Raw genomic sequence first — 15,607 nt, 5'->3', positions numbered from 1 at the left:
AACAGTAGGAGGCACTGAATCAGGTAAACAAATAAATGTCACCACCGTGTCCCCCAGTGCACTGCCCTCAATCCAGGGATTAAACAATTCTCTTAAGTATTCTCTCTCTCTCTCTCTCTCTCTCTCACACACACACACACGCACACACACACACACACACACACACACGTATAAAGAATAATGAGAAAAACAACTGACTTACATTTCAAAAATACAATTAAGTACTTTCTTTTAAATGAACACGTTTTCTGCAATCATTTTCAACTATTAGTTAAATTATATTTACATTTGAAATTTTCTCAATTATGAAAGATAGTTTTTTAAAAGTGTTTGGTTGTTATAATAAAATGTCTAACGATGATTCAAATTACACACATGAATTATTCAAACATATTGAATTCCCAGCTTTAAGAAGATCGCAACTACTTCATTTTTTAAACCATTCATGCACCTTTTTAAAAACAGGTTTGTTTTTTGCTAAGCATTTACAAAAATATGTAGTTTTTGTTTCTGACCTTGTAGGGGGCTTCCACTTATTTTTTTCATATGGTGAGTATTTTGCTGGTTAAATCTTAACTTTAACATGAACTGAGATTAGAGAACATTAGAAATTACTTCTTCTTTGTATCTCCAATTGTATTCTTATTCTTCATAAATTTTGAAAATATTGTCTTGGGTTTACTATTCATATTTTCTTTTTTATTTCTTAAATAATCAATATTTTTAAGTGTGTACTCAGTTTGAACACTCCAAAAACATACATCACTAACTTTTCTAATGGAAAATTTCAAAGCTGTTAGAGTTTTCTGTATTTGATTCCTCTCATTCTTTCTCGATTTAATCTCTGTGAAGTCTGTCTTCTACAATTTCCAGTCACGGGAATCACTGTCCTCAAAGGTACTATTGCCATTGGTCTCTTATTTGTACTCAAAGCATCTTAAAATTCTTCCTTTCCTTGTTTTCTAGTCCATTTTGTTTTTCCTCATTTTCTTCCTTTTTGTTTTCATGGTTCTTCTTGTGTGGTGCTCCAGAAACTACACCTAGCCCTACTACTCACAGGTTATGCATTTGCTTTGGTCTTGTTCCTGACCCTAGCCTTACAAGAAAAGAAAGAGTCACCTTCTTTTAGAGGAAAAAGGATATTGCTTTTAAATAAACTGTACTTTTTTAAAATCTAAAAATGTATGTCCCAAATCAGATAATACAATATACCCTTAACATTTTATTCTTTAATGTCATTGGATAACTGAATGTGATTTTGTTTGTCCTTATGGCATAGCACTACGTAAACAGTGAATGTCTTAAATCCCTGCTTAAAATTATTAGTAAATCAATCAATTAATCAGTATCAAAGTTCTACTCAGGAAACAGGCTAACCAGGGATCTCTGATGGGGATAAGGCAAAGCAAGCAAGAAAGAAAAAGATAAATGCTGCCCATTTACTAAGCTCTCTCAAGTCCTGAGACTTCTAGCCAACCTCAGCCTTATTTTATATAAACCATGAGCTCCAGGGGTCTTATGGATATTAAGTGCATAAAACAAGACTTGCACAATTTTTTTAAAGTTATCGTATATCCAAGAGACTCTATCTCAAAAGTCACTTCAGACTCTATACAATTCTGGATTTTTAATTTTAATCAATTTTAGGGACACATTTACTTAATTATTGATTTTGTGCCTTGGATAAACAGTATCTATTTACTTTAGAACATTTTTGTACTTAGTAGTATTTGCAGTTTCCTATTGAGCCATTGCAGGAACATTTCAGCATAAAATGGATCTGCTCTTGACTGAGGACTATCCAGTACTACTGCTTGCCTTTAAACAACTGAATTTACTTTCTTTTGCGTTTACACTTTCCGGAAGGTGCTATGAACATAACAAAGAGCTAGGAGCAGTTATAAAAGTATTGGGTTATGGGGCTCCAATTCTAGGCTTCAGAAAGGCCTATCTGAATGGGTTTCATGAGTAATATATTGTAGAGAGAAACAGAGAGATTGGCTTTGTTTCAGGGTTTTGCCCAAAAGCTATTACTTACTTTTATAGATGACTTTTCGAAATGACTTGACTGCTGTAAGTCAGACCAACCAGATTCTTAAGTTCATCTCCTCTCTTACTAGTGGTGTCATACTGGACCATTTTATATAACCAGTTTGGGCAAATTTCCTAATGTATCAAATCAAGTTAATGATGCCTAGTTTATTAGATTGTTATGAAGATTAATGGGGCAAATAAATCTCTGCAGATATGTTTAGGACAAGACCTCATACATAGTAAGTGCTCAGTAAGTAACAATTCTATTTGTGGGTGTATGAAATACTGTTTGGGTGCACAGAACCAACCCCTGGTTTCCAGAGGGCACTCCATGAAGGAGGCTTATGTCATTTGCCTCTCCCCTCTAGAGGGATGGATAGTTGCCCAGTCTAAGTGAGAACAGCACCTGCATACACTAAAAACATTCAGAATCCTGTGGTCCTGAATCTCACTAAACCCTAAGCCACACTGATGAATTTTCATTCCTGCAGACTATTACTACAATTCTCTCATTCTATCAGACATAGCATTGTCATTTTTCCAGTCACTGGAAAAAAAAGTTATAAGTCAATTTTTTTTTTACTCTTGTCTTTTACCTTTATCTCATGTACACAACCTGTCACTGAGTCTTGACATTTCCTACTTAAAATATCTCTCTCAGATTTGAGGTTTTGTCTCCACATTCGCAGCCCTAGTGCAAGCTCTTAGCACCTCTTGACTAGATTAGAGTCAAAATCTCTTGGCTCATTTCCTTAACAGAAGGTACTTTTCCTATAATGCAGGCTGCATACCACCTCCAGAAAGATCTTCTGAAAATACTAATTTGTTATCATATGCCTTCTTTAGCAATCTATAATAGTTCTGTGATAATAAATGCAGCCCTCAACACCCCTTGCCTCAACTTGGTTTTTAGTTCTTTAGAAATCAGAACCAAACCTAAACATAACCATGTATAATATTCCTCTTCTCTATACACCCTCTGCCATAGCTGTGTATTTCTGTTGACAGTCCCTTGGGGAGGCCATGTTTTCTTCACACCCATTATTTTGTTCACCCCCTTCCCTTGAATGCATTTATTTTAAATTCTAACCATACCTTAGGAGACAAGCTAGGTTACCTGTCTTCCTTGAAATTTTGCTTGACACTAATATATCTTGATTCTGAACAGTTTCTGCGTGTTTATTCCACATCCAAAGAGAAAGTGAAATGCTCTCCAGTGGTTTCACACAACAGGCTAAGGTTGTTTGTACTGTTAATTGTAGTCCATTCCTGTTGATTTTCCATGTCACACATTGTTTCCTGACCACCTGAAGTTCTTGACAAAGCACTGAGTGTAGAGAAGTCTTCAGTAAGATAACTTTAATCACTCATACACTATTCTCCTTACAGTAGGATATTAAATTTCAAACACAGTTTTTATTTAAGGTTTGTTTCGTAATATTGTCCTGCAATGCTCAAAAATCCATCAGATATGCAAGTAAGCTTAAACAAATACTTAAAGATAAAAATCCATTTTCATACCATTTTTCAGTTCATACTTGTGATTTCTTGATTTACTAGTTGGCCATCTTGTAAATATACAGTTAGGTTCTTAGAATGAAATTTTATATTCTTTTATAAATCTAGTCACTTCAAAATTAAAATGATGAAAAGCTTAGGGGAAGGTCAATGGAAGACTGCCTTCTGATATTTAGGGAACCAGTCTCTGTGTTTTATATTTCAGTCCTCTGGGACAGGCAAAATATTCACCTTGGCTCTCTCTTCTATCTTGATTAATAACACCCTTAATATCCCACTGCTATACCTGTTCATTTCTTCTCAAAGTGTGTTTTCTTGATACTCCATGTAGAACATGTTGTAAATCACTTCTGGTCAAGGTAAGCTATCACTGGTCAGGCAGAACTCACCAGGATAGGAGGTTGATGCATTTATTTAGTGGTGAAAAAAAGAACACCTATTTCATTGAAATGAATCACTAATTTTGTATAATATAGAGATAATATTATTTACTAATATACTGAATTCCTAACAGTAATGTTTAAAGGTTTCCAGTGCTGTGAAAACATTTCTGCTTCAGCAAATGCCAGTCTTATGAAGTACCCCAAAACTAGAAAATATTAGGGGCCAGTGGAATGGATTAAACCAATGAATATGTTCTTCCAAGTCAGGCCTTTGGGTTTTTCTTTAGAGGAATAGTTGATTTCCTATTTTCCTCTAAATTCCCATGAACATTTACTTTCTATTTTTCCTCCTTTTGACTTCTTAGATTCCATTTTCTTCTCTGACCAGCACACCCACTCTTTCCTCAACTTCTCCAAGAAGTATATGCAGGCACACATGCATACACACATTCACACACTTTCTTTTTCTTTCTATCTTGAGACAGCTTTTTCTAATAAACATAGATCTGGCTCTAAATTAGGTGCTACTGGAAGTTGTCATAAACTCTGAAATTATTTCCAAGTGTTTAATTCATTTCCAGGAAAAGCTGGTTCCTATTATATGACTTTCCTACATATGGCACTGAATCTCTTAACATGAATGGGAATTTCTGGATGTATATTTTAAAATGAGCTAAGGATTTTTTTGCCTTAGATTGAAAAAAACGTAAAGATAATTGAACAAAAATGTTTTAAAAATTTTTAAATAGTAAACAATTCCTTTTCTCTGGTGCACTATTGGTTGTTTTACTCAAGAGGCAGCATCTTCAGTGCTCTAGCTTATTTTTCTTCTTGATGAGGATCTCTGTGTTTAGGGTTTTGCTGATTTGGGATATAGGTTATCTTTAAAACAATTATCAGCCTTCAGCATCTTATTAACACTGAGAAGGACTCAGCTGTGCCTTTTTCTTATATACCTGTCCATGAAATATGGTGACAAGTTTAAGCACATTTTTATTGTTGATGATATTCACTTAATTTTTAACTTCTGTGACACATAGTAGGTATGTATATTTAGGAGGCATATGATATGTTTCGATACAGGCATGCAATGTGAAATAAGCACATCATGGAGAACAGGGTATCTTTTCAAGCATTTATCCTTTGAGTTACAAACAATCCAATTACCCTCTTAAAGTTGTTTAAAAATGTGCTATTAAATTATTACTGACTATAGTCACCCTGTTGTGCTATCAACTAGTAGGTCTTATTCATTCTTTCAAACTGTAAAAAGCTTATTATTGAAGGAAAATGTGCATACAGAAACGCACTTATATCCAAAGGGCAGAGCTCAATGAATTTCACCCAAATGAATATTCTGTAAGCACCTGATCAGGAAACAAAATATTACTGGTATCTTAAAGAAAAAAAAATTGTAGCATTTGAATTCTATTATGTAACTTTATTTTGTTGAGTTTTGCTTTTGAAAATAGACTTTATTATTTAGAGCAGTTTTAAGTTCACAGTGTTCACTTTTACACTTTATAGGTGGTCCTAAAAATGATACGTATTTTCACATTGGCTTTCACGATATATATTTTTTCCTCAAATATACTTCCAAGCAATGTGATGCATAAACTAAACTTGTCATACAAATTTGATTCACAACTTGTAAAATGATCAGTACTCATCAGTTTTAAAACTCTTGGCTACAAACAATGTCATAATGTTGATGGTTATGCAAATGTATTTATTAGCTGCCAGATTCTAGTCTTAATACAAGCATAAGGTATTCCTGCATATTATCAAACATAGGCTTCTTGGTTAGGAGAATTTTCTTGCATTGTGTGGCTCTATGTATCAGATAATAATATGGTTATTAAACTTTTTATGGATCCTACTCTGTGCTTATGTTTCTGGGAGAGTGCCTTACGACTGCCTAGACAAAACTCAGAGATGTGGACCACAGTGGTAATCAAACTGGGAAATTCCATTCTGGTTTTATTTGGCTATGCAAAGGCCAGAATTTCATGGGATCAATTGTTGGTACCTATACTCTGAAACTCCCAAACCCCAATACACAGAGTTGTCCCTTCACATACACTGTGGTAAGCTCATCTACTTCGTGATTCTATCTGAGTCTTCGATTCTTTCCTTCTGTCTGGGAAACTATCCTAAATGCCCCAAAGTTGTCATTAAATTAATTTTATTTTTGCCATCCTTTCTTACATCAGTAACCCTCGAATAACTATACAGAGAGCTGAGTCGCCACTTGCCATATCAGTTGCAAATTGTTGGAAACACATGAATGGAAGCACTGAGGAGACTGAGGCCTCTGACTGTGCATCTGTAGTCAGTGTTGGCATGAGACTCAGTATGTCCTGCCCCTATGGCCCTCAGAGTCACCTGTTTAGCTTTACACTGTAATCAAGAGTAATATTTCAACACTTTCTTGCTGTAAACACAAGTAGATTTTTATCTCAGATCTGTTTTTCTTTGTAGAGGATTCTTAGAGTCTGTTTTCTCAGTGTTAAGGAAGTTGCCCAGGATCAAAGAAAGAGCAAAAGCTCTTTCTCTGTGACATTCATAGTACAGCAGAGTCTTAAGATACATAGTCTTTCTTTGGTTTTAGTGCAATTTCTGTAGTACTGGGTATATTAGTTTTCTAGGGCTACTGTAACAGTGAAATAGGTGTCTAAACAAGAATGTATTCACTCATTGCTCTGGAGGCTAGAATTTCAAATTTCAGCATGCCATCCTCCCTCTGAAGGCTTTCCGAAGGGATCCTTTTGTGCTTCTTCCTAGCTTCTGGTGGTTGTCAGCAATCCTTGGAATTCTTTGTATTGTAGCTGCGTCACTCAAATCTCCTGTATTATCAGATGGCCTTCTCCTCTCCATGCCTTTGTCTTTCTGTCCAGATTTCCCTCTTCTTCTAAGGACACCAGTCATTGGATTAAGGTCCAACTAAACCAAGAATGACTACATCTTAAGTTAAATACATCTAGAAAGACCTCATATCCAATGAAGTTCACATTGAAAAGTTAGGACTTCAACATATCTTTCGGTGGAGAGGAGTTGATCCGCCTCAACACTTGATAATCTGTTACCTTTAAATCCAAACACCCATGGCCATGATTTATTATAAGAAAGTTGATTAGGTCCAATAAATTAATAATACATTTTAAACCGGTCAGTAAGTTTGTTTTAGGAAACTATATATTTTAATTTTCTCTGAGTATCAGTTTATTTAGTTCTGTAGTGCATTCAACTGCTTCTCTATCTTTAGCACTTCTTACCTCTTGACAAAGACCAGTAGTGCCTAATATGCTTAAATCATTTTTTTTTTTTTTTTAAGACGGAGTCTAGCTGTCATGCAGTGGCACGATCTCGGCTCACTGCAACCTCCGCCTCCTGGGTTCAGGCAATTCTCCTGCCTCAGCCTCCTGAGTAGCTGGGATTACAGGCATGCACCACCATGTCCAGCTAATTTTTTGTATTTTTAGTAGAGACGGGGTTTCACCATGTTCACCAGGATGGTCTCGATCTCTTGACCTTGTGATCCACCTGCCTCAGCCACCCAAAGTGTTGGGATTACAGGCATGAGCCACCACGCCCGATTAAATCATTTTTATAGAGAAGTTTATATGCCACCGAGAAGCAGAGCTGCTAATTATGAATGAATATGTAAAGATACTTTTATTTCATGTAATATAGCCTAATGTGCATTAATTATAGTACAAATGTAGGGAATTAGCATGACAACAGTTTTAGATGCTAGGACCACAGAAATACCTCTTTGATACTATTCTGCCACTAAAAATCAATCAACACTCATTAGACTCCTATGCTTAGTTGATAAATAACTGCCCACAAAGGTATGTATGTTGTAGAAATTAATGTAGCCAAGGCTTGAATTGGGTAGCTTTTGATTTAAAACTGAAAAATGATGCGGCTCTTTTTTGTTTTGAATATGACATGTTATCTTTTAGAAATATATATTTTTTTCTAAAGTATGAACAGTTCATATCAAATTGATGCATAGTGCAGGAGGGAGAAATCTCTAGATGCCTTCAAGCAAGTATTATTTTACCAAATCTGTGTAATTTTTTTAAAAAACTACCATCTCAATTTAAAAACATCACTATTTTAAGAACCACGTTATAACACCTTAATGTAAACTTGTGACCAGGTTAATAAAGATATTAGTTTGGGTTGATACATATTAAAAATAAATATAACATTGTATGATTATACACTAACTTAATGTTGAGCTGATAAATACAATATACAGATAAATTTTTATAATCATAATCATCTTTTATTTATATCCTGCTCCTACTGAGATGAATCTCTGGTTGCATTTACATATTGAATTACAAAGTTAAAACTAATGATGGGATCAATTATGCCCCATACTGAGCTGTGCACTTTGGAATGACTTTGAGAAAACATGAGGGTCAAAAAAAAAAAAAAAGCGTACACAGGCACAGTGGTTTCAAGATTATGCTAACAGATAAGCAAAGAAAGAAGTATGTTGGACAATAATCTGTGTTTGTCAAAGAAATCAGCCTTCTTTGGCACAAAACCTAAAGTATATTTTTAACATAAATATTTCTGAGAATTACAAAATGTACAGAATGTGTCTCAGAAGCTGATAAGTGGTTTATTTACAGTACATATATAAGGACAAATGTATTAGGAATTCCTTCTTGACTCTGTTTATTTGTTCTTATAATTTGTTTATTTTACTTTTAATGTGTTTGCTGTATCTTAATTGAACTATAATCTCCCCCATGTTAGATGTTGTCATGTAGAATTTGATATTATCCCCCTTTCTCTTTTTTCAGCTTCATAACAAATGTGCTTCTCATCTAAAACCTGAATGTGACTGTGGACCTTTGAAGGACCATATTTTACCACCCACAACAATCTGTCCAGTGGTACTGGTGAGTTTTTCCTTAACATGGTTGCTGTGACTGATCAGTATCATATACCACTAAATGCTTCTAGAGGTAATTTTTCATTAATCAAGGTAGAACTATATAGATCTAAAATACATCATTACTCTGGAACAGAACACCTTTGCTCACTATATTTTCTTTTTCCTTCGTGTCACTATGCACGTTTTGGAATGGTATGCTTGAACTGAAGCTGACTCAGGTTTTATCACTTAGTCATGCTGTACTTACCAGGAATTGTAAAAGCAGAACACTTCTACATTTTATATATTTTATAGATCTAGCTTCCCAGAATAATGAAGTTATTCCTATGGGCAGTTTTGCTGGGGATGCACGTTATATATCTGCAATGTTGAGGGCTCTCATCTAGGTTAGAGACTACCTAAAATGAGGACACAACCTTGAAGAAAGTTATGCACTGCTATTAGCTGTTTTTTTAAATCTTTTATTGAATGATAAATTTAACTACCTGCAAAATAATTATGTAATTCAATAAATATAGAAGTGAAAATGCATGAGTAAAGTAACTTTGAAAAGAACGAACCTTGGTAGGAAGAGCAGATATTCAAATGACAAAATTCATATTCAAAATCCCAATTGCTTCTAAAGTGTAACAGTTACTGTAAAAAACAAACTATATCCATGATGCACTTCTCATTTTGAAAAGCAACATGGAAATTAAATGGCTGGAACTTCTATTTGATATAATAAAATTATAGCAAGTAAGAAATGTTAGAAAAATACCTTTCTAAAGGTCAACCTAGAAATTAATTGTATTACTCATTTTGTACCACTTATGATCCATTTTGTAATTATCTGTAAAATACTGGTTGTATTTAAAATGCCTTTATTTAACAAAATTATTAAAAACTCTTCACTTTTTCAAACTACAAAAATAGAGGAAAATAAAATACCTCAATATTGTTGAGTATAGCAATAACTAATTCTAAATTTTCTTCTTTCATGTAAGGTTTCTTAGACATCCTGTGGTAAATAAGATTAATTAAATATAATGAGAGTCATATAAAAACATTTTACATTTTAGGTTAATTTAGTGTCATTTTATTCATTTAAGTATTGTCTTGAAGACTTCCAGATTTTTGTATTATTTATGTTTTCATTAAAAAATACAGCAATTGTACTGGTTTAGATGCATTTTTGATCGCAGATTTTAACTTTGAGAAGAGATCTATGATTTCTTCCTACCATCCATCTGCCTATGCAAGAACCCACTCAGTTCAGCAGCCTGGGACTGCCTCCTTGGTACACTTACGTCAACTTCTAGTTACACAAATTCAAATCTAAGGATTTTTTTTTTTTTTATGTTATCACATCTTTGAGAGAATCAAAAGTAAAGAGCACATGTCACATGAATATTCTTGTCTTTGAACAATCTTGTAAAACCTTTCTTTGCTATTTTTAGACCATTTTTATTCTGAAGATTTATCTACAATCATTAAATATTCCCACAGTTTTAAAACTGATTTATATCTCAGCATTTCCTGTTTACCATTTTTGTGGTACTATGTACTCTGAAGTGTGTGATGACAGTTGAGCATTTCATCCTTCTGAAATGTCTACCTTTCATTGACTTTCCTTATACCTCATTCTCCTGGTCCTTTCTCTGTTTCTCTGTACACTTGCTTTCAGTATCTTTCCTGGGTTCACAATGTCAACATGCCCATGTCGGTGCGTCCCTGGGTTCTACCTTCCTGTGTAATGGAGTTCCTCTCTTACTGTCCTTCCCGATGAGATCTTGTTTATTCAGATGATTGCATTACCAAGCTAATTTATACTCAGCTCATCGTCCTAAATTCCAAGCCTAGAACTGCCACCTGTAGGACCCATATTATTTTAAATGCTATATGCCCAATATATTATTATATATTACTGTAATAATTATAGCTCTTTTGATTGAGCATATATACTATCCCAGGTACTATGCTAAAATATTAATTAATTTGTTCAGTAAATATTCATTTCATAGCTAGTATGTGCCAAACAGTATTATAGAGAGACATGAGAACGTTAAAAGCAAAGACAAATCTTTGCCTTTACGGAGTTTACATTCCAACAGAGATAATGTAGACAATAAACAATACAAATAAGTAAATTATTTAGTACCTGGCTGTACTAAAATACATAGAATCAGAGTAGAGCATTGATTTCTAAAGATATGAAGAGGGAAGGAGTGGGGAAATGTTGGTCAAAGAGTACAAAGTTGCAACTATTTAAGATGAATGCCTACAAATCAAATGTACAGTGTAATGACTATAGTTAATATTGTTTAACATGGCTGGGCACGGTGGCTCATCCTGCATTTTGGAAGGCCGAGGTGGGTGGATGACTTCAGGTCAGGAGTTCAAGACCAGCATGGCCAACGTGGTGAAACCCCATCTGGACTAAAAATACAAAGAATTAGCTGGGCATGGTGGCAGGTCCCTGTAATCCCAGCTACTCAGGAGAGTGAGGCAGGAGAATCGCTTGAACCCAAGAGGCGTAGGTTGCAGTGAGCCGAGATCACTCCACTGTACTCCAGCTGGAATGACAGAGTGAGACTCCATCTCAAATATACTATATACTGGCAGATTTTCAGTATGTTATACTATATACTATATTACGTACTGAAAATCTGCCAATACGCTAGATTTCAGGTGTTCTAAACACACGCACACACACACACACACGTAACTATAAGAGGAGATGGATATGTTAATTTTTTTGACTATAATACTCATTTCACAATATATTTATACTATTAAAAACAAAATAACAACACCTTTATTTATAAATCAAACTGGCATTTATTCATGAATTAGGATAGCCTCCATTCTACAAAGTAGAATGAGAGCTCTCACTGGACATAGAAGAACAGTGGTTTTTGTAAGATGGAAACAAGTAAACACAATAATGCAAAACAAAAGCTGATTGTTGAACATCATGTGACTTCAGGTTACTCTTTGGGTAAGAGTTAAAGGAGTAGTTACATCATTATTATACCAAGTCAGGTAGTCTGGAATTTCATATTTTCTGAAACAACTGGTGTGTTTTGGGATCAATCTGCTTTCTTAAAGTTTCAACTTGATTATGTGACACTTTAGTACAAGTGACGCCATTTTGGTTTGGTCTGGTCTGTTGCCGCCTCCTGTAAGAGCTCAGTCCCAAACAGTGGCCTTTGATAGTTTTTGTTTAACAGTATCAAAACATTTATTGTACATTAATTGTATGCCTTTAATATATATAATAAGTACTAGCTTTGTTTTCAATATAAAGGGCAAAATTAAAGTAGAGAAAGAAGAAATGTTGGGACTGCGATTATAAAAGAGACAGTCAAGATATTCACTGAGGAGAGAGTTAAGCGTTGAGTGATTTGAGGGTGTCACCCTGGTGGCTGTCTGGGGACAGAATTTTACAGGTAGATTCTGACACGATAGACACTTGACAGATCTCAAAGGGACTGGGGAGATTAGTGGCTAGCTCTGAGTGTATAGGAGGAAAAACAGATGTTCAAAGATATTACAAGATTTTTATAATGGGTGGGACAATTTAGGCAATTGCAAAATCTTTAACCTTCACTCTGAATAAAATAGGAAGCCAGTAGAGGAGTCTGACCAGACTTTAAAAGGAACAATCTGTGCTGTGTTGAGGGGGCAAAAATGGCAGAAAGATACAATATTTCTATTTTTTCAAAGAAATAGAAAGCTGGGTCATTAGCTAGAGTTAGGATGGTGCAAGATGTGTAAGAAGCCTGTGTCACCCAGGAAGTGGGAACTAAATGGATGAAAGAAACAGTGTGATTTTCAAGGGGAAGAGAGCAGCTACCTCTAGTTAATAATCGTCCATTTAGTATATGATTCCAGTCAGCTTAGATGAATGTATTTCTTGACTCACATTCATTCATATTTATCTCATTACATTCTAGCTTCATGAGTGGAATAGGCATAGCCCAGTCTTCATGTGACTGTTTCTTTTGGCAAATATGTACAGAGAAGGCATCCAGAGAGTTGAGAAGATTTGCAAAGGAGTAATTGTAAGGATTAACTTTGGAATTTAAGCTGGAAACGAGGGAAATACAGACATTAAATATGAGGTACAGTAATATATTTTAGGAATAGTACGCTGTAAATTACAGTGAAGTCAAAGGCTATTGGAATCAAGTTTAATGGAGTCAGGTTGAGAGTAGGTGAGGTAGGAATTGAGATTAAGGAGGGGTATAAGTAACACAATATGTGAATTCATTTTGTTTTCACAGTGACAATATGAGATAAATATTATAGTTGTTCCCATTTTTCATCGGAGGAAACTGAGAAACAAAGTAAATTTCCCCGTGTCACATGGGTAGTACATGGCAATTCAGAATTGGTACCTGAGTCATTATCACTCTGGAGCTGTGCTCTGAGATTTCATCGCCACCCTTTTTCCAAATCCCAATAGAGAGTTTTTATGTGTTGTATCTCAGCTACTGGAACCTTCACACCCCAACTTTCCCTAACTAGAAACCTAAGTAGGATTTTTTATTCCTCATCTGGAATATCAGGTTAATCAATACTATTCCAATGTTCTTAATCCTGTCTCTTTATTTCAGCCCACTTATGACTCTCTGGTATGCTAGCCTCACAAATTTTCCTCTTGGATTGCCCCAGTAGCATGTTTGTGAACTACCTCCTTTCTGTACACCCCCAAACTGCTTCATGGGTCAACTTTCAAAAAATGCAAATATCATAAGTCTCTCTCACTCATAAAATAGTTTTGGTGATTCACTGTTTGAATCCTCAACTCTTTGTTACAGTAAACAGGGCTTTTTCACTGGATCAACCTGCTCACTCTCTCATGTACTACCTTAGCCACTAGAAATCAAGAATAATTAAACTACTTGTAATTCTTTAAGTACACCTGTTCGCTCAAGACTTTGAGTCTTGTATATGTTAATAAATATACACTATACTTCACTTTAAAATTTTGCTAACCTCACTAAGTAAGAATTAAAGGTTATTTGCTTTTCGTGGAATAAAAATATTGACAATAGTACGCAATAACTACTTAAATGATCATACTTTAAACAAATTAATAAAATTGTTCCATTCACAAAATTGCTTAATTTGCTCCAGCTGATAAGCTCTAAGCCTTTTCAGTCTGTGAAATTTCAGTAACTCACAGGAATAATTTGATACTGCATGACCTGTAGTTCTTCATTTAAAGAAAATCATTATTCCTGACATCTAATATCATCTTGTTTTCTTTTTTATTGTTTAACACCGATTTCCTCTCTAAGAAATTGCATGCCCCAGTTTCTTGTGCTTATCTTTTCTAAGAGGAGCAGGTGAGGCTCAGACTCAGTTATTACAAAGTGGTCATTGATATCATCTCTATCACATTATAGGAAATATTAAAGATCTTAAGATCCCTAGCTTTATTTCTTCCTTAGTCTTTGACTCTGTAGTTAGGAATTGGTTGTTTTATGACCTCTGTAAATATAGTGTTGATCCTTAATTTCTGGTTGAAGCTCACATAGCCTTGTATCTTAATGACATATCACAAGGTCGAGATCCATAGTCCTCATCTTCTTATATTTTAGAACACCTTCTCCAGTGTCATTAAAAAAAAAAAAATGTACCACTCTTCTTAGCCTTCCCATCCCCTCCCCAATAGTTGTTATAAACTTTAGGTTAATGATTCAGTAGATATATGCTCACCAGTTTGAAAGATTAGCAAGATAACCATCTCCTGTGCACTGATGGAATGCTTTTTATAAGCATGCACTACAAATGGTTTCCACAGATAATTCATCTTGATAATGGTAATGGCCACAAAAATGGGTTAAAATCAACTTCTCTGAAATTAGAATCATTATCATATGATCTTTTCTATTCAAATAAAAAAAATTAAACAATGATTCCCTACATCAGATATAATTACTGTTTTCTGAGGTTGCAACTGGCAGCTAGCATCTTTTGAAAGTACTGTCAAAAACCTATATTGCTTAAAATTTATTTAACATGGGATTTTTAATCGAGATTTTTCCATGACTGTTTAGGTACTTAGCATGTTTTTTTGTAAAATGATCTGGCAATAATTATAGCTATAGTTCATTTACTGCCATATTGAAGAGAAGTCAGAAACTGTTTACAAAGGTAGGTTTCCTTGAATCCTCCCCTTATTGTACTTTCAAACAAATATAGGATGACTTCCAACTCTTTGAGTCTCATGATAAGATGCTTAATTTTTATAAAAGGCCATTAACCCTTCCCAATTGATTGTCAAAACAGATGTTCTGCCTTTAATAGAATCTATTAAAAAATGCATTCTTGGTTCTTGCCGCAGATAACACACTGAAATCTCAGCTGGCCAATCCGAAACAAAGTGACATTGCAAATAAATTTTAATAATCTCATATGGAGTATGGCCTAATGAGGCCATATGCAAGCCACTCACTCTTCTGTGTTCTAATTGAGCCCTAACTCAAGACAGATGTAGTCTATGTTGTTTTAGCCCTTTGCAGTTTGGCTTAAATTAAATTGGGCTTCAACAATTATGTCATCAGCCTGCCTTAAAAGGGATTTTTAAAATTAATCATATAAAACTCACTATTTTAACAACAACAAAAAGATACTTTGGAAATGTCCTTCATTCCCTGACAAAAGTCCTTCTCAGTTCTGCTCATCACAGTTTATCCCTTAGACTTCATGAGTCATTACCATCATGGTTTTTTTTTTTTTTTTTTTTTTTTTTTTTTTT

At 34.6% G+C, this 15,607-nt stretch overlaps 1 protein-coding gene across 3 annotated transcripts in view; it reads left to right on the top strand.

Annotated features, from left to right (window-relative positions):
* LOC108290525 (diacylglycerol kinase beta) overlaps positions 1–15,607 on the top strand; it is a 535,319-nt gene that overhangs the window by 32,855 nt on the left and 486,857 nt on the right. For all 3 annotated transcript variants that reach the window (XM_017510376.2, XM_037732007.1, XM_037732006.1), the window contains exon 8: positions 8,762–8,860. In XM_017510376.2, coding sequence (XP_017365865.1) covers positions 8,762–8,860 — 99 coding nt within the window. The remainder of the gene's footprint in view (positions 1–8,761; positions 8,861–15,607) is intronic.

This window comes from Cebus imitator, unplaced genomic scaffold, assembly GCF_001604975.1.
Source record: "Cebus imitator isolate Cc_AM_T3 unplaced genomic scaffold, Cebus_imitator-1.0 Scaffold437, whole genome shotgun sequence".
Taxonomy (NCBI): Eukaryota; Metazoa; Chordata; class Mammalia; order Primates; family Cebidae; genus Cebus; species Cebus imitator.
This window is presented reverse-complemented; position numbering and strand designations above follow the sequence as displayed.